The sequence below is a fragment of the Microdochium trichocladiopsis genome (assembly GCF_020744255.1).
Source record: "Microdochium trichocladiopsis strain MPI-CAGE-CH-0230 chromosome Unknown B0I36scaffold_10, whole genome shotgun sequence".
Taxonomy (NCBI): domain Eukaryota; kingdom Fungi; phylum Ascomycota; class Sordariomycetes; order Xylariales; family Microdochiaceae; genus Microdochium; species Microdochium trichocladiopsis.
In genome coordinates this window covers 1,931,462-1,955,006 of record NW_025763553.1, presented here as the reverse complement: position 1 = coordinate 1,955,006, position 23,545 = coordinate 1,931,462, and the positions used below count along the sequence as shown (strand labels likewise).

At 58.2% G+C, this 23,545-nt stretch overlaps 8 protein-coding genes across 8 annotated transcripts; 4 read left to right on the top strand and 4 right to left on the bottom strand.

Annotated features, from left to right (window-relative positions):
* Positions 1 to 266: 266 nt before the first annotated feature.
* B0I36DRAFT_435164 (uncharacterized protein) lies at positions 267 to 3,544 on the top strand (the record flags this gene model as incomplete). The annotated part of the gene is made up of 2 exons (XM_046162749.1): positions 267 to 771; positions 1,077 to 3,544. The coding sequence occupies exons 1-2, from the start codon at positions 387 to 389 to the stop codon at positions 3,542 to 3,544; spliced, it is 2,853 nt and encodes a 950-aa protein (XP_046007516.1). The 5' UTR covers positions 267 to 386.
* A 2,713-nt stretch (positions 3,545 to 6,257) lies between these two features.
* On the top strand, positions 6,258 to 8,904 carry B0I36DRAFT_353986 (uncharacterized protein; the record flags this gene model as incomplete). Its single annotated transcript, XM_046157256.1, has 2 exons — positions 6,258 to 6,491; positions 6,547 to 8,904. 2 exons carry the CDS (start codon positions 6,258 to 6,260, stop codon positions 8,902 to 8,904), a joined length of 2,592 nt encoding a protein of 863 aa, XP_046007515.1.
* Positions 8,905 to 10,610: 1,706 nt separating this feature from the next.
* B0I36DRAFT_251545 (DNA glycosylase) lies at positions 10,611 to 11,639 on the top strand (the record flags this gene model as incomplete). The annotated part of the gene is made up of 1 exon (XM_046150622.1): positions 10,611 to 11,639. The coding sequence occupies one exon, from the start codon at positions 10,611 to 10,613 to the stop codon at positions 11,637 to 11,639; it is 1,029 nt and encodes a 342-aa protein (XP_046007514.1).
* Positions 11,640 to 11,860: 221 nt separating this feature from the next.
* B0I36DRAFT_353984 (uncharacterized protein) lies at positions 11,861 to 12,633 on the bottom strand (the record flags this gene model as incomplete). The annotated part of the gene is made up of 2 exons (XM_046157255.1): positions 11,861 to 12,343; positions 12,523 to 12,633. 2 exons carry the CDS (start codon positions 12,631 to 12,633, stop codon positions 11,861 to 11,863), a joined length of 594 nt encoding a protein of 197 aa, XP_046007513.1.
* A 1,067-nt stretch (positions 12,634 to 13,700) lies between these two features.
* On the top strand, positions 13,701 to 14,795 carry B0I36DRAFT_334239 (uncharacterized protein; the record flags this gene model as incomplete). The annotated part of the gene is made up of 1 exon (XM_046155323.1): positions 13,701 to 14,795. A coding segment is annotated over exon 1 (301 nt), but the record flags the coding sequence as incomplete, so codon positions are not given.
* Positions 14,796 to 15,261: 466 nt separating this feature from the next.
* On the bottom strand, positions 15,262 to 17,661 carry B0I36DRAFT_334238 (maltose permease). The gene is made up of 3 exons (XM_046155322.1): positions 17,037 to 17,661; positions 16,191 to 16,959; positions 15,262 to 16,096 (listed from the first exon to the last, which is right to left on the bottom strand). Exons 1-3 carry the CDS (start codon positions 17,451 to 17,453, stop codon positions 15,549 to 15,551), a joined length of 1,734 nt encoding a protein of 577 aa, XP_046007511.1. The 5' UTR covers positions 17,454 to 17,661; the 3' UTR covers positions 15,262 to 15,548.
* A 704-nt stretch (positions 17,662 to 18,365) lies between these two features.
* On the bottom strand, positions 18,366 to 20,269 carry B0I36DRAFT_334236 (putative Non-specific lipid-transfer protein). Its single transcript, XM_046155321.1, has one exon. It carries the CDS (start codon positions 20,033 to 20,035, stop codon positions 18,659 to 18,661), a length of 1,377 nt encoding a protein of 458 aa, XP_046007510.1. The 5' UTR covers positions 20,036 to 20,269; the 3' UTR covers positions 18,366 to 18,658.
* A 1,136-nt stretch (positions 20,270 to 21,405) lies between these two features.
* B0I36DRAFT_252544 (major facilitator superfamily transporter) lies at positions 21,406 to 23,125 on the bottom strand (the record flags this gene model as incomplete). Its single annotated transcript, XM_046150694.1, has 4 exons — positions 21,406 to 21,985; positions 22,050 to 22,246; positions 22,315 to 22,750; positions 22,830 to 23,125. The coding sequence occupies 4 exons, from the start codon at positions 23,123 to 23,125 to the stop codon at positions 21,406 to 21,408; spliced, it is 1,509 nt and encodes a 502-aa protein (XP_046007509.1).
* Between the last annotated feature and the right edge of the window lie 420 nt (positions 23,126 to 23,545).

The window sequence follows — 23,545 nt, the reverse complement described above, 5'->3', positions numbered from 1 at the left end:
CAATCGCCCGCTGCCCTGCATTACTGCCCCCCAGCGCCTGCCCGTGTCTCCTCACATACATGTGCTAATCTCCCCCTCCTCCCATCTTCCCCTCTGGGCTCTCTCTCGCTCGAATCTGCGCTGGAACTTCCCACCACGCCTGCACACCTTCCGCCCTCTGCCTTCTTGCCAGCACTCGCCTGCCGACATATGCCCTGGGACTAAAGGACGACGATCGACACCGGCACTCCTTGAGACTGGACGGACAGCTCTCCTAGGCCGGATACCCTGCCGGCGCTAGACACTCTGCCAGCTAACTGTCCCGCCTGCCTGTCCGCCTGCACGCGCGTGCTGCGCCTGTCCCCTTGGCCGTGCGGAGGTAGCTCCCTCCCATCGTCACAGGCACCATGCAGCGCGACTTCTCGTCGTCGACGCTCGACTCGTACTTTTCGTCCGCCAGCTCCCCTCCACCGTATTCCACCTCGCCCCCGCGCGCAGGCTTCGTCAAGCAGGAGCTCAGCATCGACACGGGCAGCGGCGGTGGGGAGGGCTTGGGTAACAGCCACGGCAGCAGCGACAGCCTCAAGTTGTCAACATCCCCCGCGCGCTCGCGCAAGCGCCGATCAACTCCACCACCCACCTCAGCCGCATCATCGGGGGCCGGTGCGGCACAGCAGCAGCAGCAGTCGGCGGCAGCCAAGACATCGCCGACCACGACAAAGGCCTCGTCGGCGGCTGGTGCTGCTGCTGGTCAGCACAAGAGAATCGTCTGTGACCATTGCAGGCGCAGAAGTGAGTCGACATTCTCCTCGAGTTGGGTTTTGTTTGTGCATTTCGCCATGTTGGGGGATATCGGTGTGCAGTCACACTCATAGGGGCTCAGTAATGTTCGGACTGGCATTGCTCCTTCCCCACATCCCTGAAAGCCACCGTCAGCACCGGCCTTGACCTTCCAGCAACTGCACTCTGATGTGCACTTTGACCATGGTTTCCCCGTTGAAAATGGCCTTCGATGCGCGCTTGAGCGTCCTTTACCGTATCATTCTCTTGTAGGAATTCTTTTTCCAACTTCGATGCTGACCCTCCCTCGTTACTAGGAATCAGATGCGACGGCAACATTCCCTGTCAGCAGTGCATTCACGCCACTCTGACCTGCAAGCGAGACCATGTCCCCAAGAAGCGAGGTCCCAAACGCGGACATGGCCGTGTCATTGACGAGCTTAGAGAGAGCGACAAGCAGACATCAGGCCCAGCGTCAAGCGGCAGCTTCACCAGTCAGGGCGGAGGACAAGGGCAGCCCTTCTACCTAGGTCAACCATCTTATCTGGGTCCGGGCGCCATCGGCCTGCAAGACGTCGACTACTACGATGGCTCACTCTATTTCGACTCGTCGGCGCCGACTTCAGGCGCACCTACTGGGCCTTCGTCACCCACTGCAGAAATTGCCAGTTACTTCCCGCCACCGGCGGTGCCCGTGCCTCAAATCACACCACCAATACCGCCCCCCTTCATGCCAGGCTTTGACCTTGGTGGTGCCCCGGCCGCGCTTCGCCGTACATCATCGGAGCCCACATCGCCATATACTACCGATGCTTTCCGGCCGAACAGCCGCGATTACACACACCTCATCCCGCGGTGTCTTGATCTATACTACGACCACATCTATCCAATCATGCCCATTCTCTATATGCCGGCAGTCCGTACCATCATTTCGCGACCCATGAGCGCACCTGAGAAGAACCTCATCTACGCCATGTCTGCTCTTACCTCATTCCACATGTCTGGGAAATCGCTCGCCGTTCCGGGTGCGCCGAATTGGGAGCTGGCTGGAAAGTTCTTCCTCGACGAATGCATATCCGTGCGCCAGGAGTACGACTTCCTCGAGGACGCATCTCTCTCCGCTGTCATCTCCAGTTTCTGGCTGAGCACGAGCTTTTTCGAGATCAACCAGAATCGTAAGAGCTGGTACTACCTGCGGGAGGCGTTAACCTTGGCCATGGACATGGGCCTCGATGATGACAAGACGTACCATGGACTTTCACCCGAAGAGACGCTATGTCGGAGGAGAGTGTTCTGGATCTTATATGTGACGGAACGGAGCTTCGCCATCCTACGCAACAAACCACTGACTCTGAGGAAGACACCAAGTCTGCCAGCACACGGTCATGCGTATGAGAGCAGAGACATCCACACCGGCTTCTTGAAACTAGTGAGAAGCTATATCCCGCTCGATGAAAGCTTTGTCAATGCATGGAATGACGGCAGCGATCCGCAGGTGTCTGCCACAACATATCTGAACCTACAGCAACTGCTTGCACACCCACTAGACTTCCTGCTCCGGCCTTCGAGGAGACGTTCCAGCGCGATCAGTCGCCGGACAGCCACTGCTTCGATGGGCTCGAACAGTCCCGACGGCAGTATGGACTCGACAGAGGAGCCCGAGCCAACAGATATACAGAAGGCGGATCTCCTGATGACACAGCAGTGGCTCCGGCTTATTGTGTGGCAGTCCTCATTCCGGCAGGGGCTGTTATCGACCGCTCCTGCAGACGAAAGCATGACATTCTCATACCCGCTCAGTATAGCCAAAGACACAGCCGCCATTTTGCAGTCCCTGCCGAGCCATGCCGTCGAGGTTCACGGCATGGGGATCATGGAGAAGATTTTCGAGATTGGCACGTGGTGTGTAAACGTCCTCAATGCATACGAGTCTGGGCCGAAGAGCCCGGGTGTGCCCTTCGGTGGTGGTGCGGCCGAGGGTGGCATCGCCGGCATGGACTACGTGGGCGGAGGTGACATGGGCGTCCTTGTCGCAGGCCATCGTGGGGGCAGGTGGGCACCGACGATTGACCCGCTCGAGTTTTTCGTCAAGACATTGAGCTCAAGCCCCAACAGCCGAACGATGTTTGCGGAAAAGCTGCTCATGCTTGTCGAGCAGTCGCCAGGTGCAATGAGGGCTTCACTCAGCCCGACCATACCCTTCAACGGGATCACAGACCCAGCTGCTTTCGGCTTGGGAAGTCTGCCTGCCGCGTTTGCAGGAACGAGCATTGGAGGATCCATGCCACAACACCGCAACACCGCCGAGGCTGTCGACAACGCCGTAGTTGAGCTTGAGGACGACTCTCTACCGACCATGTCTTCAATGCTGACCGGTGCGGCGATTGGCATGCCCGACGAGATGGACCTGAGCCCGACTTCATACTCGTTCGCAGCAGCAGGGTCAACCGGTGCAGCCATGGGTGGCGATCATCTCGGCCGCTCCAGTCTCACAGGAAATCCATTTGCAGACAACAGTGTAATGAACATGATGGCAGGAACTCACGAGGATGACGAGATGCTGTACCAGAATACAGTGAACACCGAGTACTCGTTCTCCCGGGTCGACCCCGGGAGCATGGGCGTCGCCGGCCTGGGCCTGAACATGGCAGGCAGGGATACCGGCATACGGAACAATGAGGAAACGGTGGAGCAAGACATGGGTACAAAGAATAACGGCAGGGCGGACCCCCAGCAGCAACACTCTGGCCCACGACGGTCCAGCACCGTCGACCAACGGTGGTAACCTCCAGCGTTGCGCGACCGTAGCTGGATTTCCCTGTGCGATTGAGCCAGGTGTGTACACGGCACGTACGTACTGTACTAAATGGATGACAAATATTAGCCCGTAGCTTGAGTGAGCAATCAGAAAGCTCTTGCCTTGTCCAACAGCTAGGACCCGTGCGGGTTGTCCCGCCCGCCATCAGTACTCTGCAAGTCCATGAATAGCACACTGGGCAGACGAGAAGACGCCAACGAGCGGGACGCGAAAGATGGTTTGCGCTAGAGGCCGCGCCAGTGCACGATGTACAAAGTGGTCTTGCGTGGCTGTGGAACGGCTTGGCCCACCAGCTGGTCCGGCGCGATGGGCACTTGGGCTCGTCGTATCAACAATTAAGGCCCGGAACCGCGGTTCGTAGCGTAAGCAGCCTGGGCCCCGGGCTCTGGGCCAAAGGCAGCCGTGGTTTGACTCCGCACAGTACTATAACTAGTCGCAGCTGGGAGGCTTTGCCTCCGGTGTTTCTGATGATGTTTAAATGTCGGTCTTGGCACCTACGACCACCGTCCTTGTTACGATTGTTTGACTTCTAGCTCCAACGGACCTATCGTACCACACCTTGGCCAATATCACACACAGCATGTTTGTCCAATCCGGCAGCCCTGTGGTCGGGTATGGTATGGGGTAGGATGGATCTGCATCTGCTATTGTCAATTATGCCCAGCCCGTCCCAGGGCGCGGCGGTGCTGCAATTAATTAAGATCCCAGCACGCTCCTCCAAGGGCCTGGTCGCCAGGGGCCGGCCAGTTGCCCACCCACTCACCCGCGCTCGCTACTGCAGCCCAATGCACGCCGCAACGCACATGCAGGGGCCGCCCGCGCGCCCGCCCATCCGCGCTGCTCCGCGCTCCACGCCGGCGCGCGTGGTGGTGGTGGTGGTGCTGCTGTGAGGAGAGGCCGAAAGCCACAGGTCTCAAGTTGTGATGAGGGTGCACTGCACTGCACAGGAGGCACACCAGACCACACGGCGCGAGATGCAGCACGCAGGCAGGCAAGCACCTTGTTCTGCCGGCTGCTCCTGCCCCGTTGTGCCTCGCACACACAGCTGGCTGTCTGTCCACATCTGAGGAGCAGCCTCCAACACCTGGGCAATCCTTGCACGCCCACAAGCCACTCTGACTGCGTGCCTGCGTGCCTGCCCTGTCCCGGCCCGTGATAAGTCAGTCCTCCACGGGCGGGCGAGCACGCCTCACTGCCTGACGACAACCCCGGTCGACTCCAGTCGGGCCCACGCAGCCCTGCCCTCCTCGTCTCCCACTCTCTTTGCTCGTCACGTCGCATCGTCACAGGCGACGGGGGTGTGATGCCCGGCCCTGGTCCCCGGCCAGTCACTTCAGTGCAGAGTCCCTCTTTCATCTGCCGACCCCGGCTCACTCAGCCAAACTCAGACTCTCTTTGTCCTCCTCTGTCCTGTCCCTGCTCTTGCTCTTACGTCTACGTCTGTGTTGGCGCATTACCCTCCTTTCCCCAACATCCTGACCATTCCGACTACCCAACCTAGAAAAACACGCCATCACCACATTCCTTCGTCCGCAGGCACCTCCTAGTCGCATTGCTAGGGCCTATCGTCAGCCACACATTTCTCTAGTGCCTCAAGGCGTCGCCGGCCCTGCCCACCGTCCGGGTCAATCCACAGCTCCTACGGAAAAAAGGACGAGCCAAACAGCTTTCCGAGCACCATAGGAACGACTCGGTGGCGCGAAACCCTCCGGATATCTGGCGACCCGTCCCAGCACCGCAGCAAAACAACTTCGTGGCATTGGCACGACCCTGTGCTTACCACAAGCTTGGTGTTGCCATCCTTTGTCTCGTTTCAGTCGGCGGTCGTCCAACAACGCCCTTGTCGGGCTGAGACACACATAACATCTCGGGACAACGTGCGGCAGGAACATATCAGCCTGGCACTGGCCTGCAGACACACAGCCCGTACCGGCGCCAATCGCGACTTCGAAAAGCACATCTTCTTGCAGAGTAGTTGGGTCCTGCTCGGTTAACAACAGAGCGGAACACTGATCTGGTGGGCATGATTTGCAAGTGCTACACGACTTGATTCACGGCGCACCGGCAAGGTCGTGTGCTGCAGGAATCGACTTCCTCACCACGATTCGATATCGGGGCTAGCTATCGTGCCACAAGCTTCGCAAGTGTTTGAGGTCGGTAAAAACAGCCTACACTGGAAGCAGAAGCAGCAACTTGAACCGTGGGGAAGAAGGCGTTGTTTTTTCGTCGATGGATACTTGATCTGCTACTTTCCCGGGAGAGCACAGACTCCTTTCGGCTTTGAACGCTTCGCTCGGTGCGGTGAGTCGCTGTCGATCCAACAACCCGCCATAGATCTCCATCTTGGAGCTCGAGACGTAAAGCCAGCACGCGATCGGCGAGAAATATGACCATGGATTCACCTATGTGCCCGAGAGAGGCAAGAGCTCAGGCGAGACAGCCTCTCCACGCCAAGCTCGCCTCCCAATCGAGCTTCTCGAGTGCAAACACCCAGCCATCGTCCCCCAGGAATGCGTCTTCCGCCGTCTTCTCGCCAACAGCCACGCCTGGAACACCCACCAGCAGCTCACACCCATCTCATCGATACCACCACCCGAACGGAAGCAAGAACTCGGTCGACTCGAAACGTTCACAGGCGACCAAAGCGTCCGGCGACGATATTCGGCAGGCGGTCACTCCAATGTCTAGTTTGCTGCAGGAACGGCTCCAACGTGAGCGCCAGCTGGAAGGCAGCACATGGAGCCGGCGGCCATCCGATTCTGGCATGAGCACTTCCGTTGGGGATCTCCGCGATCGAAATATCCGAGACTCGCCAGTGCAGAGAAGTTCGACCGCAATGGGGGAGAAGGCTGCCGGAGAAGGCGTGGCTGAACAGGGAGAACACAAGGGCTTTGGGGTAAAGGAGATGGAACAGGTAAGCGCTCCAGAAAAAGTTCATCAGGAACGATTCAACATGCTGACCTTGACAGGCTCTTTCCACCTTGCACAAGCAGAACTTCGACCTCAAACTGGAGCTCTACCATCGGCGAGAGCGACAGACCGCTCTCGAAGGACGTGTCGAGGAGCTCGAAACCGAAAAGGCGGAAGCGACCACCACGGTGAACAACCTGCAGTTCGAACTCGATGCCCGCGACAAGGCGATCAGCGAAGCAGTCGCGATGATCGTGCAACTCGAGGCGCGTGTAGAAGAACTCACGCTGGAACGAGAGATGGTGCGACAGGTGGACGTTGGCGGGCCATACCTCCACCCGAGCCCGAATCATGTCAATGATGCCGACCGATCGATGACTCCAAAGCCACAGCTCAAGCACTTGCCCCGCATGCCGAGCTTTCTGTCGGAGCATAGCGAGCAGACGGAGAACCTTAGGAATGTCGTTCTTGCGAACCGGAGAAGCTTCGTGCACGCGAGGAACATCTCGGACGCCAGCGCAGCTCCGAGCGAGCTCAATAGAATTACTAGCCCGAGCCTAAGCGTGCTGAGCGAGAGTTCGTTCGCAAGCATATATGGTGACAGCAGCGGGTACGAATACGTTTCGGCACTTCCGCCCACGGTTAAAGTCATTGCGGATAGTCCACAAGTGGCAGCATCGCCTCGCCGAAGACAGGAGAGTATTGCTGATCTTCGGAGTGCAGCCGCTGGTACAGCGAGCACTTCACCGGATCGATCTGCGACGAAGAACGGTGTCCCGATGCACTCACTGAACCAAGTGATGGATGTTTCGTCGCCCTTGCCAAAAACTAGGCAAGCAAGGAGACCCGAGGTTACACCATACGAGATGGGATCTCCTCGTCCAAGCAGTCGCGGTCAGGGTGTGATGACGCCATCGCCCTCGAGAGCAAACGACCTGCAGCGATATCAGAGAGCCGTCCGCGCGGGACGCGAGACTCTTCAGCACGTGAACACATCGTCAGGCTTGCCACAGAAGGACCATGGTGGCTATCACAATCTCCCTCCGACTCCAGACACTGTTGCATCTTCAGTACTGCGCAAGCATCCAGGCGTGGCCACCTCGGGAGATAGCCTTTCGGGGCAGTTTGTATCAAATGCACATATTCACACGCCCGAGTGGGCCAACAAACCAACGGACGGCTCGCGGAGTCCGATGCGAAAGTCTTCTGCGGACATGAATGGCCAGCTGGCGTCGCTGACGGCATTTACGAGCGGCAACGCAATGCCCCAGATCAACACTGACGTGCTCATTGCCAGCTTCAGCGCAACCAGCCAGCCCCAGGCGCGGCCTCAATCTGCCGCGGCCACGTCCAGCACGCGAGCCCGCGGGAATAGCTGGGCATCTGATTCTGACTCGGACGGCGGTGCCGATGCTCATTCTGAAGATGATCTGGACTATTGGATGCAGGAGAGCCTGAAGCCGAATAACCCTGGAGCACGGAGAGGCGGTCGACCGGTTGAGCAGCAACGATCATCAAGCCCAGATCTGTTCTCCTTCCCTGCGAACAGCTCCGGATGGCAGCCTGACCAGATCTTTGGTGCTCAGCGCGGCATAGGGGTCATGAGCTCACCAGTGGCTGCTCTGAAGCGCGATCCCCTTGACGAGATGTCTGCAGCACTCAACACGGAACGCCGCGTGTCAGAGATCCAACTGCCGGGACCTAATCAGCCGCCGCCCCCAACACCACATCGGATCTCCAGTTTACATGCGCGGACTGGCAGCACGGACGGGACCGTCTTTCTGGGCAGGAAGACTGACAAACTCCCGTTCCGCAGCCCTCGACGTTTCAGTATCGGCGGTGACAAGAACCGGAGCCACAGCATGGACACAGCCACGCAGACCTCGCCGCCAAAGATGCAACCACTTCGCCAGCACAGCGAGCCCGGGGAGCCTGCTAAGAAGAGCCAGTACCCGCCCATTGCAGGGCAGACGACCCGTGGGCGGCTGAATGCATTCTTTAGGAGAGCAGGCTCGCTCAGCATGGCGCCTGGAGCTCTTGCGGGGGCTGCTACGCAGCCGCCGGCATCGCCCGCTGCAGACAGAGATGCTCCACGAGACGGCCGGTGCAGTGTCCCGCCTCCTTCGCCGCGGCCATGGCCCGTGAACCGCAACCTTTCTGATACCATGTCAGAAGATCTGCAAAGTGCGACTCCCCCACCGATTCTGCGAAACCGCGTTCCGCGGCCAGAGTTTGAGCACAGTCCCGGGGGTGGGGTGAATGTGGAGGCTGGTCCTCAACCGGATAACGATGACGGAAGAGCGAAACTAGGTCTTGAAGGCACGGATGTGGAGTCGCAAGGAGACAATGGCGCTCCACTGCAGGGAAAGCGGAGGTGGCTAGGCCTCGGGCGCAAGACGAGCGTCAAGAAGGGGTGATTGCAGGGTAGATGACGGAACAAGACGGCCCTGCAAGGGGCAGGATCCTCGTTTTTCATAGCAAGCCAGCAAACCCAAGGGGCACGGGATATGCTATTGGAGCTACATGCCATGGAGCAATCCAAAACTCAGCGGCGTTCAAAGGATTCTTAGGAAGGATTACAGCGAGGGCGTTCAAAGGGGAATCATTCACTTGCTTTTAGGGAGTTGGTGCGCATCAGTTGTAGATTGTCAAAGCACAAGCTGCTCAAGGTCCAGCATGGTACATTAGGAGTAGCTGGTACAACACTTTTAGTCTAGAAACGACGCAGTTCTCAGTGAGCAGACATACAGACGTCCGGAGGCGTGGTGATTTGTGGTGATGTCAGCACGCTAACGTGGCCAGCGCGAAGTGCAACGCAATTTGAACCCTGGGGGGAGTATCACTGTAAGTGGGGTGTTGGGGCTGGATGGGGACCCCTGAAGATCCTGTGCGCGTTAGCGCAGATTGCGGGAAGCTTGGGACCGACCGGGTGGGTGGGAAGGTGGTTCTTGGAGAAGAATAATAGCATGCGTCATGCATTTTCCATCAACCACACACACACACACGCGCGCGTGGAGGCGCGCCCATATTGGACTTTATGACACCACTTCCTGCTACCACAAAAAGCAACCTGCAGTACACGGCACACACACACACACACACACACAAAACCACCCTCCTTTTTGGCTCGCCCACCATCACCAATCAGTTCCAAAAGGGGTGTTTTTCGGGTTGGGCTCACGCGACTGCGGCTTGAATACTTGCTTCTTGTGTGTGTGTGTGCTGCGGCGGAGAGACCTGGTCCCTTTTCCACCACCAGCATCGCATCATCATCATCGTCATCATCGGAGACACGGGAAAAGCTTTGAAACAGAAAAAAGCAAGCGCCGACAACGGTGACGACAGTGACGACGGTGACGAACGGTGACTGCGACGACGGGAGGAGGAGTACTGCAACCGGCGCGCGCAAAATCAGTCCCAGAAGCAGCACCGCCACTCCTAAGGTTTAGGAACAAGCGCCTGGGCCGACTGCTGTATATCAGAGATTGTTTTTCTCTGTGTGTGCCAACCACAAAGGCCGACGGCGGCGGCGGCGACGGTTCCTCGGACGGACAGACGGACGCACGCACGCACGGGAAAGGTTTTGTTTTTCCCACGGCACACAACGCTTCATCCGCGGTGGTTGTGGTGCCTCCTGGCCTGCCGACTTGTTTTCGTTCCTCTTGCGCGCGCGCGCGGCTGTGGGGGGCGTATAGGTCATAGTGCCGCTGCCTTCCGCGTGCGGGATTTTCGGAACCATCATTATCATCACTGGGAGGAAGATAAGACGGCTAGATTCAGCGTCATGGCGCGGGCTGCTGCTGCGCGACGAGGGAGCGCCGCGAAAGCGCGTGGTGGTGGTGGAGCTACTGATATGGGGAAGGAGGAGGAGGCACCACGCAGGCGCAGCGCGCGGGTCGTCAAGCTTGAGGCGGAGCAGGAGGCCGAGAACAATAGCGGCGGAGGCGGCGGAAAGACGAGCAAGGTCGCGAATGGGAGGAAGAGGCGCGCTGGTGCGGCCTCTGCGGACACGGACGAGGTCAAGCAGGAGGAAGCAGACGAACAGCATGCGTCGCCACCGTCGGCGACGAGGAGACGCGGCAAACGGATCAAGACCGAGGGAGACGGGGAGGGGGATGCTGTCATGCTGTCGCCGGTCAAGGCGGAAACGCCTAGTCCGCGGAAGCAGGCCACCACACGGGGAAGGGGAAGAGGCCGCAACGCCAAGGAGGAGGCCGAGGACGACGATGAGGACAGCAAGCAGTCACCAGCCTCACCACAGAAGCTGGACACCGCCTCGCCGTCCAAAGCCGAGGCACTGCAGGCGCGCAAGCTCAAATCGTACACGCAGTACGCCAACAAGTCGCCCTTTCCCGACTTTGCGCGCCCGACAGCCGAGGAGTGCAAGCTCGCGCACAAGATCCTGGCGTCGATCCACGGCCCGCGGGAGCGCATCAAGCAGGAGGACCTGCAGGCACCCTCGAACCGCGCCGGGTGCGGCGACTCGCCGTCGGTGCTGGACGCGCTGGTGCGGACGATCCTGTCGCAGAACACGAGCGACAAGAACAGCACGCGGGCCAAGCTCAGCATGGACGAAGTCTACGGCGGCAGCGACCAGTGGGACGCCATCGTCGCGGGCGGCGAGGGCAAGCTGCAGAAGGCGATCCAGAGCGGCGGGCTGAGCGTCGTCAAGAGCCGCGTCATCATCAGCATCCTGAGGCAGGCCAAGGAGCGGTACGGCAAGTACTCGCTCGACCACCTCTTTGACGCGACCAACGACGAGGCCATGACCGAGATGCTCTCGTTCCAGGGGGTTGGCCCCAAGACGGCGAGCTGCGTGCTGCTCTTCTGCCTGCGCAGGGAGAGCTTCGCCGTCGACACGCACGTCCACAGGATCACGGGCCTGCTCGGGTGGCGGCCCCAGGGCGCGTCGAGGGACGAGACCCACGCGCACCTCGACGCCCGCGTGCCAGACGAGGACAAGTACGGGCTGCACATTCTGCTCGTCACCCACGGCAAGAAGTGCGACGAGTGCAAGGCTGGCGGCAGGAATCTGGGCAAGTGCGAGTTGAGAAAGGCGTTCCGGGGGGCAAAGCTGAGGGGCGAGGCTGGCAAGGACGTCGAGGAGGAGGAGAAGGCAGAGGTGAAGAAGGAAGAAGGTGAGGACGAGTGAGGTAAACCATGTGGGATGGAATTTTGTTGTGTATTGTTCCCTTTGTAAGTTTAATTGTCTGCAATAACAGCGACCCTGTATTCTCAACCGGTTTTTTTATTTATCTGTTCGCCTGCTTTCCCACAGACAGAGAGTACAGCTGAGTAGTCAACAGTAACCCATTTGTTACCCAACCTTGTTTTGATCTCTCACGGAGCCATCCCGCCGTGTCCCTGCTCTGCCTAGACACTCTCCCAATGCTCCTTGACCACGTCAAAGATGACCCCATGGTCCTCGTGCTGCTTCAACCCACTGACCACGACGACCGCCACCACGCCCTCGACCCCGTCCACCCGGATCGGCACGCCTCCCCCGTGGATCGCATACCGACCGGCCTGCTCCTGGCTCATCCCAAACTTGGCGCGGAACGCCTCCTCGTCGCCCGCGTACTTGCACTGCAGCAGCCACGTGCTGCAGCCCCAGCGCAGGACCGACGCGCGCTTGCGGCGCACCCACAGCTCGTTGTCCGGGAGGGTGCCCGACCCGACGGCGGCCTGGAACAGGATCTGCTCCGTGTTGGCGGCCGCGATGCTGATCACCGTGGGCTTCCCCTTGCGCGAGAGGGGCAGCAGCCGCGCGTAGAGCAGCTGGCCCAGGTCGTAGGCGTCTTGGGCGGTGAACCGGGTAAAGGTCAGGGCGTTGCAAGTCTCGAGGACTTGTTCGGTCTTTTTATGAGTGGAAAAGGGGGTTGTGGTTTCTCTGGTTAGTTACAAATGGGCACACATGATTGGGGACAACGTGGTGACAACGCCTGATGTGTTATGGGTCGTGGTTTTTCCCACGTGCTGAAGACGATGAGGAATGACTCTTGGCGTGTCTGTGCTGTGGGAGAGGAAAACCTTACCGTGTCTGGTGGGCTCGTAATGGCTTGCGCCTCGGTCTGGTTCTGGGCAGCCAGGACGGCCTTGAGGGCTACGTCCGGGCTGGGATTGCGGCGACGGAGGACTTGGGCCATTGTGACGATATGATGTTGGGGTCTCTTTACACACAAAGCCTCGATGAAGTGAGTATCCGACGAAGTGAGTAAATACGCAAGACTTGAAAGTCGTGAGCGGAAAGACTTTGACAAGAAAGTCCCCAAAGACGACGGAGCTGAGGTTCAAGCGAGCTCGGTAGATTTGTCATGACTGGACGGCGCCGACATTTTTGCTTTCCCCCGCTCTTCCAGCTCGGCTCCGTGCTCCGCACGCCATGCAACTCCAGTTGAACTACTGCGGGACACGCCGGGCGGCGTGCCTGGAGCTCCACATTCGGCCCGACCGCGCCGGCGTGACACAGTTCTGCCCATGATCTACAGGCGATCTGCGGAGGCGGTCGTGATTCTGCAACGACGACCTGATCATGCCTACTTACATGATGGCCTGATTACATGATGGGGGCCAGAGGAAAACTCAGGGCATCTCAGCCGCTCTCGGCTGTTCCCGGTTCTGATTGGCTTGTTGGCTTGGCTGACTGCCTATTGTGGCAGGACATTTTCAAGGCCGTCTGTTTCTGCCCGTTCCAAGTCTGTCATAATTTGGCTGCATGTGGTCCAAATGCACAGTGGCGGCGGCGAGTCCCCTGCAATATTAGCGTGGGCGTGACTCTGCTCCTGAGATAGCCTGAAATGTGTGCCTATGATCAGGTCTTTCAACGAGGGCTACGTCCTGTGATGATGGATATCAATGGCCGTTGCACCAGGCCACAGTAGACAACAATGACTCTGGTCATGTCCAACAATTAAGCAAAATCGTCTTTGCTTCAGACCCCGGCAACACTGCGTCTGGAAAAGAGCAGAGACCTTCACTGCGTGCCTACGTAGGACCTTGGTAATCAATTTTGGTACTTGTTCATAATATAACCTCAAGAAAGACCCGTCAATTGTGCTTCCAAGCAAAATATCAGCTCGCTGTGCTGCCAAGTTCCCTCGCCGTGTCCCGCATCTCTCTCTTTGCATCACTTCAACCCCGCAGCCACATGTAATCCCGATACAGCCTCCCCACCATCTTCCTCCCCTCATTCTCGCCCGCCGTCCACTCGTCCACCGAGAACAGCTGGAACAGCCCGGACGCCTCGATCTTGGGCACGCTGGGCCGCAGCGCGGACTCGATGCGCCGCATCTTGGTGGTCTCGCTGGCGGCGTGGGCGGCGTTGTACATCTTGATGATGTTGAGGAGGTCTCTGTTGTTCTCGTAAAAATTGTGAAGGTCTTTATGTCAGTCATTTTACTTTTAGCCGCCCCTGGGGGGCGGGGAGGGGGGATGAGAAATTATTCTTTGTGTTGCTGACGGGCCCAGCGCGGAAGTGACGGGCTTCCACAAATAACACCACGTGAAATACCCGACAGAATCAACGCCGAAAGAAGAAGAAGAAGAACAAAAGGAACTCACCCTAGGTTGCCAGACCCCAGCCCCGACATCTTCAGCCTGTGAACGGCGGCCGGAGTCGAAATACCTAGCCCACTGCCACTGCAACTGCCTGTGTTGCCAATGCTGCCAATACTACCGCTGTGATACTCCTTCACCGGCTCGACAATGGTCACCATCTTGGGACCTGCTGTTACGGCGGCACTAGCGGACGAAATCATCTTAAGGCTACTCCTCTTACTCCTCTTGCTGTTCACGAGTGGACTTTGGAGGCTGGTCGTCGCTGCGGGAGTCGGTGTCGTCGTGGTCGTCGAGCTGTACCGCCTCGAGCCTCGATGGACGGCAGAGTTGTTGCCCGTTCTGGCAGGCTCGTCGGCTGCCTGGACAGAAGTGGTGATGGTAGCGGTAGCGGTGGCGGTAGCGGCAACAGCAGCAGCAGCAGCAGCAGGCGTAGGCTGCGTCCGGATAGAGTAGAGAATCTTGGCGGCTGCTCTTTGCGCGCCTCCGTGAGGGTTGTGTCTAGTTTAGTCTAGATTCGCTTCGTCTCGGCTTTGTTGCTACAACACGTTTGCTGTTTGCAGCAGCAGCAGCGTGACTGTGGTAATGTTATCGCTACGAAGACTTCATTAATGTCAGAATAGTACCGCGGCGTCTGCGCATGCTGCCAAGGAAATTTTCGTAGAACGGTCTTTTTGCCAGTAGTCTTTTCGCGCTATCCTGGCGGCATCGAGCAGTCGTTTATATATGTCGAATCCAAGTGCATGATTTATAGTCCCATCATCATCATCATCCATCGTCGTCTTTGGATGGTCGGACTGATTGAACCCACTCACCTCCCGACGGCGAGATCCACAACAAATGAACCGCCGTTTAAGGGCCGCCCCGCGATCTCCGGTCCGGGCTAAGTCTCCGCGCGCCCCCGGCCCCAAAAAAACCCCCCATTGTTGATCTTTATCTTCTGGCAGGGGAGGTTGGGGCCGCCCGTACCGTACATGATAAGAGGTTTCCCATTTTGTACCACGTTGGTGGCCCAGCTAGCTACACAAGATTGGCCAGCTCGATTGAGTGGTGGTGTTGGCTGGTGATCGATCAGGTTGGGGTTGCTTACTACAACGACGACGACCCCTGCGACCAACACCACAAGCCACCATAAAAAAGGTACAATCACGATGCAACGAACTATCAATCACTTGGCGGGAGGAGCCGTTCTATACTTGAGTGGCGCCGAATCACATGCCTCTTAATGGTATGGTAAAAATCCACACATTGTCAACGCAAGGAGACAAAGGACAGGCAATGCAGCGAGTCAATCGATAGAGTAGCTATTCATCCTCCCCATTAATCCATAAGCCCGCTAAATCTACCGGTTGTGGTGGGGCCACCCAAATTCGAGGTTAAGCCCATCTTGACTCTCATCTCATCTCCTACTTGGGTATATATAGGCCATGAATGACCAGATATTTAAAAAACGCCGGGGCTGCGGAACACCGCGCAGCACGAGCACTGTGCGCATGGCAACTGCTTTTCACTGCGGCACGGCACCACCCGCAATGACACTCTCGACCTTGTAGTCCTTGAACTCCTTGGCCGGCACGCCGCGGTCGAACATGATGTCCAGCTCCTCGTACGTCCTGCCCTTGGTCTCGGGGATGCGGAAGTAGCCCCAGGCGAGGCAGATGATGCCCAGGCCGCCAAAGAAGTAGCCCAGCTTGCCCTGCATGTTGGCCTGGTCCGGGTTGATCATGTACGGGATCGCAATGGTCATGAGGATGCCCACGACGGCCTGCGCGGCGGTCGCCACGGCAATCGTCTTGGAACGGACGCGCGTGGCCGAGCACTCGCCCAGGATGACGAAGACGATGGGGCCCACCGACAGGTCGTAGCAGCCGTTCCACACGAGCATCAGGGTCGACTCGGCCCAGGCGACGCCGTCGGGGCGGTTGGGGATGCTGTCGAGGATGCCGATGATGAACATGAGGGTGATGAGACCGACGAGGCCGATGTTGAAAATGCGCCGGCGGCCGAAGCGAGCCATGATGAACCACGAGAGGACGGTGCAGACCCATCCAACAGCTGTTCCCGGGGAGTGTCCGTTAGTGAGTGCGGTCATAAGGATAGGATTTGAAAAAGAGACGCTTTGTGTTGTAAAGAACCGGACTAGACTTACCTAGGAAACCGACACCCATGTAGAACGCAGACTGCGTCGGCAGACCGGCCTGCTGGAAGAAGTACGTGCCATAGTTGATGAGATAGATACCGCTCAGGACCTGTGTCGCATAGACACCAATCGCCAGCTCGGTACGGCGGAGGTTGGAGCCCCGCAGCGTGTCGAGGTACGTGCTGCCGGCCTCGGTCTCCTGCTCGAGCTTGTCCGTCTCGTAGATGATGGCGAGCGCGGCATCGAGGTCCACGCCCTTAGAGGACAGCTTGCCCAGCGACGCGCGCGCCTCTTCCATGCGGCCCTTGCGGACGAGCCACCAGGGGCTCTCGGGGATGAAGAATATGCCCGGCAGGATGACAATGACCCAGAACCACTGCAGCGCAAAGGGGATGCTGTACGCCCAGTGCGTGTCGAGCTCCGACGTCACAGCCGTCACGACGTTGCCGAGCAGCTGACCCGTGACGAAGCACAGGTTTGTAAAGCTCGTGAGGTAACCGCGGAGGGACATGGGGCAGACCTCGGAGGCGTAGGTCGGGCCGATGACGACGAAGCAGCCCAGTACCAGGCCGCAGAGCAGCTCGCCGACGAGGAGGACCTCGATGGACCGCGCAAAGAATTGGATCAGGACGAGCAGGGCGGTGAGGACGACGCAGCCGAAGAAAGTCCACTTGCGGCCCCAACGCTCCATGGGGTAGGCAGAGGCCAGAGCGCCGACGAGTTGTCCGATCGGACTACCCATGGAGAGGCCCGTCTGCCAAGCCGCCGAGATGATGTACTGCGTGAGGGAGAAGATGTGAGCGCCTGTCTCTGTGAATCGAATGGCTTGGAACTGCGAATGATGACGCAACATACCTCGCCGTCGCGCTCGTACCCAAAGTCCTTCTGGAACTGAGGCATGGCGAACATGCTGCCGACAATCTGCGGGTCGAAAGCCAGCATGATGACGCCGATGGACACAAAGAGGGACCACGCGATCGAGGCCGGGTACATCTTGATGGCCTGGCGGAACGTCAGGTCCTTCTCGAGGTTGATGGCCTCGACAATGGCGGTGTCGCCGGCACCAGGCTTCTGGGGTGCCAGGCCTTCGTGGTCGTGGACCATGGCGGGCTCGACGGGGACGCCCATGTTCGCGGTGGTGGTGCTGTTGACGGAGCCGTAGTTGTGTGTGGTGTCCAGGCGCGAGAATGGATCCTGGGAGATCAGACACGCAGCTGCCTCGTCAAGTGACAACGGAGGGTTGGATGGACGGCACGGCGGCGGAGGTGTCATGCCGGCCGCCGTGTATTTGTATCACATTGCTGGACGCGCGGGGGAGTGCTCGGAAGGCCAGACCCCTGGATGGATGGATGGATGGGTCCCCCAGAAAGATGCCCTGGCCGGGTGATAAGCAGGACGCTGGAGTGTGCCGGGAGGCTGGTACAGTACAGCACCAGACAAGGGGACCGGTGCCCGGCCCCGGTCGGCCACTCTGCCGGACTTCAAGTAATGAGTTGTTGGTGGTGGAGGTGGTTGACGGGCAGCAGGATTTCCAGGGTCTGCGGCTGGCGGAGCGGGGGTCAGGGCTCGCGCGTCTGCCGAAAGGGGCTCATGTGGCCGGTAATCTCCCCACGACTCCAAATTCGAATGCCTGGAATCCATGCCTCATGCACGATTCAACAACTGGGGGCCAGTCCCCAAGCTGACGCGCCTAGCGCACCGGGTCAACACGCCACAACGACTAATGTCGGACGACGCTAGAGCAGCCCTAAAACGTCCCGGTCAGCGGCACTCGTCCACTGCGAAGTGACAGGCGCCGGCTGTCAGAACGCGATGCCTGTAGTGAGCCCAATAATGCACAACCGACCGGACAGACAAACCCGAGAGAGAAAGGAGGAGCTTCGTTTCATCAGAACCTCAATTCACTATCGGCGATCGGCTCATCCTGGGCTCGAGAGAGCACGCGCTCGACCTGAAGTCGCCATTATCTCCCCCCAGCGACAACCCCTGTAGTTATCAGCCAGGGCCAAGAACGAGCCAGCCCGTGGGGCGGCCAAGCGCCAGCGCCAATCCGGCCGGTGGGCTCTTGGAAAGCTTATCGCTAGCATGTGCCACCTTGCTCAACTGCGGCATTCCCCGGCCGGTTTCCCGAACCACAGACACTTCGCGGAATAATAATGACTCGCTTCCAAGATAACTGTCACACGCCATGTGGCAGCTTCGCGTATTTGCGGCTGATTAGATTGCGACTGGGACTATGCACTCGCGCCACATGCAGACTATTCAGATGAGAACGTCGGTGTTCCGTCTTATGATTATCAAACAGATTTCGTACTCATTTCTCTTCATCCTAGCCAGAAATTCCTAGCATGGCAAGTTTTTGTGCGCGCTGAACAAACAACAACAAAGATAGCAAGTACATATATACAAAGTGCGCACGTCCAGGTATTCGTCATCCGCGCGATTGAGCAGCAGTTTAAAAAAAACAAGAATACCACTTAGAAGCGAGCCTCGACCTTCTCCCGTGTGTCCTGGAGAGCCCAGGCGCTGAACTTGCCCTTGGATAATACAGACTTGCACTGTTCGGAGGTAAAGCCCTTGGCCTGCGTGGCCGGGTTGTAGCCAATGTGGCTCTTCTTGGCCACTGTAGCGTCATCAACCTTGGGTGCGGTACTGCGATCGGGCCGAGAGTAGACAGTGACCACAACGGCCCCACCGAGGCCGAGGTTGTGCTGCAGGCAGTACTTGGTGTCGCCCTTCTCGCGGTTGTTGGCCCAGCCGCGCAAGTGCCAGACGAGCTCGGCGCACTGGGCAATGCCGGTGGCACCAAGAGGGTGGCCCTTGGAGATGAGACCGCCAGAGGGGTTGATGACATACTTGCCACCGTAGGTGATGTTGCCCCCACGGACGAGCTCGTGGGCCTTGCCAGGGGCACAAAGGCCCAGAGCATCAATGGTGATCATCTCGTTGGCCGAGAAGCAGTCATGGAGCTCGACGACACTGACGTCGTTGGCGGTGATGCCAGCTTCCTTGAGAGCAGTCTGGCAGGCCGTCTTGCTCATCTCGAAGCCCATCAGGTCGATTGAGCTCTCAGAGAACAAGCTGGGGGCGTCAGTGGCGAGGCACTGGCCAGCAACGAGGATGGCATTCTCCTTGAGGTGTGGACGGGCGTCGAGGAAGTCCTGAGAGACAAGAATAGCAGCAGCACCGCCGTCAGAGGTGGGGCAGCACTGGAGCTTGGTGAGGGGCTCGTGGATCATGGGAGCCTTCATGACCTGCTCGAGGGTGTAGACGTCCTGGAACTGCGAGTAAGGGTTCTTGCCGGAGTGGAGGTGGTTGATGCGGGCAATCTCCGCAAAGTCCTCGAGCTTGGCGCCGTACTTCTCCATGTACTCGCGGCCAGCGTTGCCGAACATCTGGGCGGCGCCGGGAGCGTTGGTGACGCCGCGGGTCATGGCCATCATGCGGCCGGAGGTGCCGGTAGGGTTCTCGCGGTCGTTGAAGAAGGTCTGGAGGGAGCCGGGCATCATCTTCTCGAAGCCGACAACCATGACACAGTCAGCGCCGCCGTAGGCGATGGTGTTGCGGGCCATGGCGAGGCCAGTCGAGCCGGTGGAGCAGTTGTTGTTGACGTTGACAATGGGGATCTGGGTCATGCCGAACTGGTAGAAGACGCGCTGGCCGCAGGTCGAGTCGCCGTAGCAGTAGCAGGCAATGCCCTGCTCGACGTCGTCATAGTTGATGCCAGCATCGATGAGGGCCTTGACTCCGGCCTCGAAGCCGAGCTCGGTGTAGTCGATCTTGCCACGGGGCTTGACAAACTTGGTCATGCCCACGCCGAGGACGTAGACGGGCGCTTTCTGCTTGGCAGGCATGATGAAGTGCTGTGGTGTAGAGAAAGGTACTTTGGGTGATATTGGTAGCGCGACGGTGCTGACAAGGAGTAGGCTGCCAGAGTCAAAGAGAACAGTGGTCCTGCAAGCAAGACGAGGATATCAACGTGTGGATGGACAATCTAAATATGCGCCTGCCCGGATCGTCGGGAGCCACAGGGCGGCCTGGGGTCTGGTTAGTGGCGAGGTAAAACGGCTTGCGGGAAGAGGATCTCCATTCCAGAGACTGCGGGGGAGCGAGGCAGGCACCATGACATCAAAAAAGCCGAGGCAATCTCCTCTTTGGGGGCCCGCACGGGGTGGCTCCTTCCCCAGCCCGCGCTTGCCCCTTCCCCATCATCTGCTCCCCCAGCAAGCAGTGCACGGGCCACACCGCCCTCCAAGGATGTCGGCTAAACCGAGCCGAGGTGCTGCTCAGCCTCCAACCTGACAGTGCGTGCCGCTGCTTAATCAGCGGATGGGATCAGCTTCAGATATCTGCATGCCGGTGTTGTGGTGTAGGACGGCGTCATGTTCATGCCTGGGCATACAGAACTACGTGCACGTAGCTGAACCAAGAAATCACTTGAGATAGTTATATTCTAGCCTAGGTACCTAGAAATTCCCGCGGGCAGGTCTTGCCCACATTCTCGCGGACTTGTAAATTGGTTCGTTGTTGATCGTTGCAGCTGTTCACTGGCTCTCACAAGGTGGGAATCACTCGAGGAACACACCACGAAGACCCGGTTCCAGAAACGATAGCCTTCTACAGTAAGCATGAGTGCCCCAGCCATTGATGAGCTCCAGGAACCCGCTCACCAGACCAGAGTTTCTCACTTGAGAACCCCCGTGGAAGCCCCGGCCTGCTCTCTTGACATGCTCCCAACCGCTATCCAATCATCCACGGATCCATGACTTCTTCGCCCATTCTCCCACTTTCTCCGCAAGTAAAGGAGGAGCAGAGCCCCTTCCCTGGTTCGCAACCCTGGGGCAAGAACATGCTACCCCATCGCTGCCACCCGCTGTCCATACCAGTGAAGTGTGCCAGAATCACCAAGTCTGGGTCCATGATGCAACCTAAGAAAGGCCCCGCTGGCAGTCACAAGATTATCATTGGGACGGGATATCACGCAAAGTATTCACTTGGTAAAAGGCAGGCACTTGTGGGACGAAGTGTAGCATATTTGCATATATGAATAAAACTCATAATGCTACGGACATGGAACTCAGAGTTCATGGCTGATCCAACCACCACAACAACAACAGTTCATAACCAACTCCTTGAATCAATCTAGATACGCTCCCGCCCGCTTGACTTTCCGCACAGAATCCGTGCCCACAGAGCAACCTCTCGTAATGTCAATCTCGAAAATCTAGTTCGTAGCCTCGACCTCATGCTCAGAAGCAAACTCATCTGTCTGCACCCTCTTTGAAAAATACTTCTGCAGCGCAGGGATACCCGCGCTGGTCCAGAGTGTGAGCGCGACGACAAACGCCAGCGCGCTGCCCCAGCCATGCGTGGCCGAGAACGCGGGCGCCTGGGAGCTGGGGAACTGCAGCTGCTGGAAGGGGATCACGACAGCGGGGCCCACCGAGGTCATGAGGCCTAGGATGAACGCGCGCTTCTGCTGGTCGCCACCGCAGGTCTCGTTGCACCAGCCCGCGAGCAAGGGCGTGTAGCATCCGTAGACGCCGTTGAAGATGAAGGCGAACATCTTGGCGCTGTGCGAGACGTTCCATACCGTCAGGATGGTGTAGTTCATCACCAGCATCAGACCGACGAACAGGCACACCGGGGCGCGGCTTCCAATCTTGTCGGCCACATAGCCGGTGGAGACCATGGTGAAGAAGTTGACGGCGCCAATGGCGGTGGGCAGCGAGTTGATCTGTGGAATTGAAAAGAGGCCACTGGCCTTCAGGTACAAGGTGAAGAACTGCATGACAAGGTTGCCGCTATTGGAGGAAACCGTTAGTAATTATTCTGGAAATCTCCTCGGGTCTAGGGGTCAGGGCTAACCAGGTAAGTGACCACAGGGCATAGCCGATGACAAAGGCGTACACCTGCCAGCTGCCAAATGTGCGCTTGATCAGAGTAAAGTCCAGTTTTCCGTGAGGCTTGCGGCCCTCCTCCTCGATACGCTCACAGGCGCGCTTGCGTTCCCACTCGTTAAGGTAGAATGCCTTCGTTGTCTCTGGGGTATCGGGGTGGCAGATCTACGAGGACACAAAGTTAGTCGCTGCTAGAGTTGGGTCCAGGCAACTGATGGCAAGGCACTACTTACAATACCATAGACCGCCACGGGGACGGCAAGCAGGAAGTCAAAGATGAAAAGCCACCGCCAGGCGCGGAGCCCGAGACGCCCGTCCATGCCGCTGAAAAGTGCGGCCTGCAGGTAGCCCGAGAACATCTGTCCTAGCACGCCAGAGATGACGAAGAGAGCCGAACGTCTAGCAAGCTCACTCTTGCGATACCAGCAGCCCAAAGTATACTCAATGCCGGGCCACGCTGCCGATTCAAAGAGCCCAATACAGAAGCGTAGAGCGTAGAACTCCTCGGCGCGATTGCACTTGTACAGGAAGAGAACAAAGATGGACCAGGCCATCATGCAGAATGGCAGCCAGTACCGCGGCCGGACGACCGTGATGACGAGGTTGGCGAAAGGTCCGCCAAGAAGTTGCCCGGCATTGAAAAATGTGTTCATCCATGACAATTCATTGCTAGACTAGACTGTTAGCACCTTTGTGTCGCATGGCAAAAAAACACATGTCAAAGCTGGAGCATCAGGCGCCGACTTACCCTGGTCCAAAGTTGAGGTCCTCAGACATACCAGAAGCCCAAGCATTGGTGACATTGTTCTGGTCGAGCCACTTTATGAAGAAGCAGAGGCACGAGTAGGACAGGAGAAACCAGTCGAGCTTGAAAATTAGTCTCTTCTCCTCTTTCGAAGTGCCGGGCTCGTGCCAGTGGAAAAACCCTGTGAGTCCAGGATATGTCGATCTTGCAGGAGCGGCTCCAGGCTTCTCATCGGCAGCGTCGATCGAAGCGACCTTCTCGGGGGTTGCAGACTGCTCGACAACATCTGGAGTTGTCATGCCGACCTTTGCGGCTTCGATCTCCGTAGCGGGCGCTGCCATTGTGGTAGTGGGGCAGGACCCCTGAGATCAATCAAAGGTCGGTTGCGGCTTGCGAGGCAGGTCACTCGTGCTTGCGCTCTTGAGGCGGAGCCGTGGAGAGTAAGGCGCGCGATCTGGTACGATAACAGGCAAGACGATACTGGTCTCGAGCCGATCGGCCTGTGCACACGCAGCGCAGCTATGGGGCGTAATATATAGGAAAAGGTTGACGGATGCCTTCAGCACCCAATTGTGACAATGCGCAAGAGAAGAAAAGAGTCCACAGGTGGATTGATCACGCAATCTAGAGCCTTGCCCCTTTGGTCAATCATCCAGGCAATCGGTAATGAAAGCGATCTCCGACAGAACGGGGATGTTTTCACAAAAGCTGGAATATCT

Bases quoted from the DNA above. Each gene is read 5' to 3' on its own strand.
- B0I36DRAFT_334238 (XM_046155322.1), bottom strand. From the start codon at position 17,453: ATGACACCTCCGCCGCCGTGCCGTCCATCCAACCCTCCGTTGTCACTT. The intron at 16,960-17,036 runs GTATGTTGCGTC...TCCCTCACGCAG, and splicing joins GGTACGAGCGCGACGGCGAG to TACATCATCTCGGCGGCTTG. The intron at 16,097-16,190 runs GTAAGTCTAGTC...CCCCGGGAACAG, and splicing joins CATGGGTGTCGGTTTCCTAG to CTGTTGGATGGGTCTGCACC.
- B0I36DRAFT_334236 (XM_046155321.1), bottom strand. From the start codon at position 20,035: ATGCCTGCCAAGCAGAAAGCGCCCGTCTACGTCCTCGGCGTGGGCATG.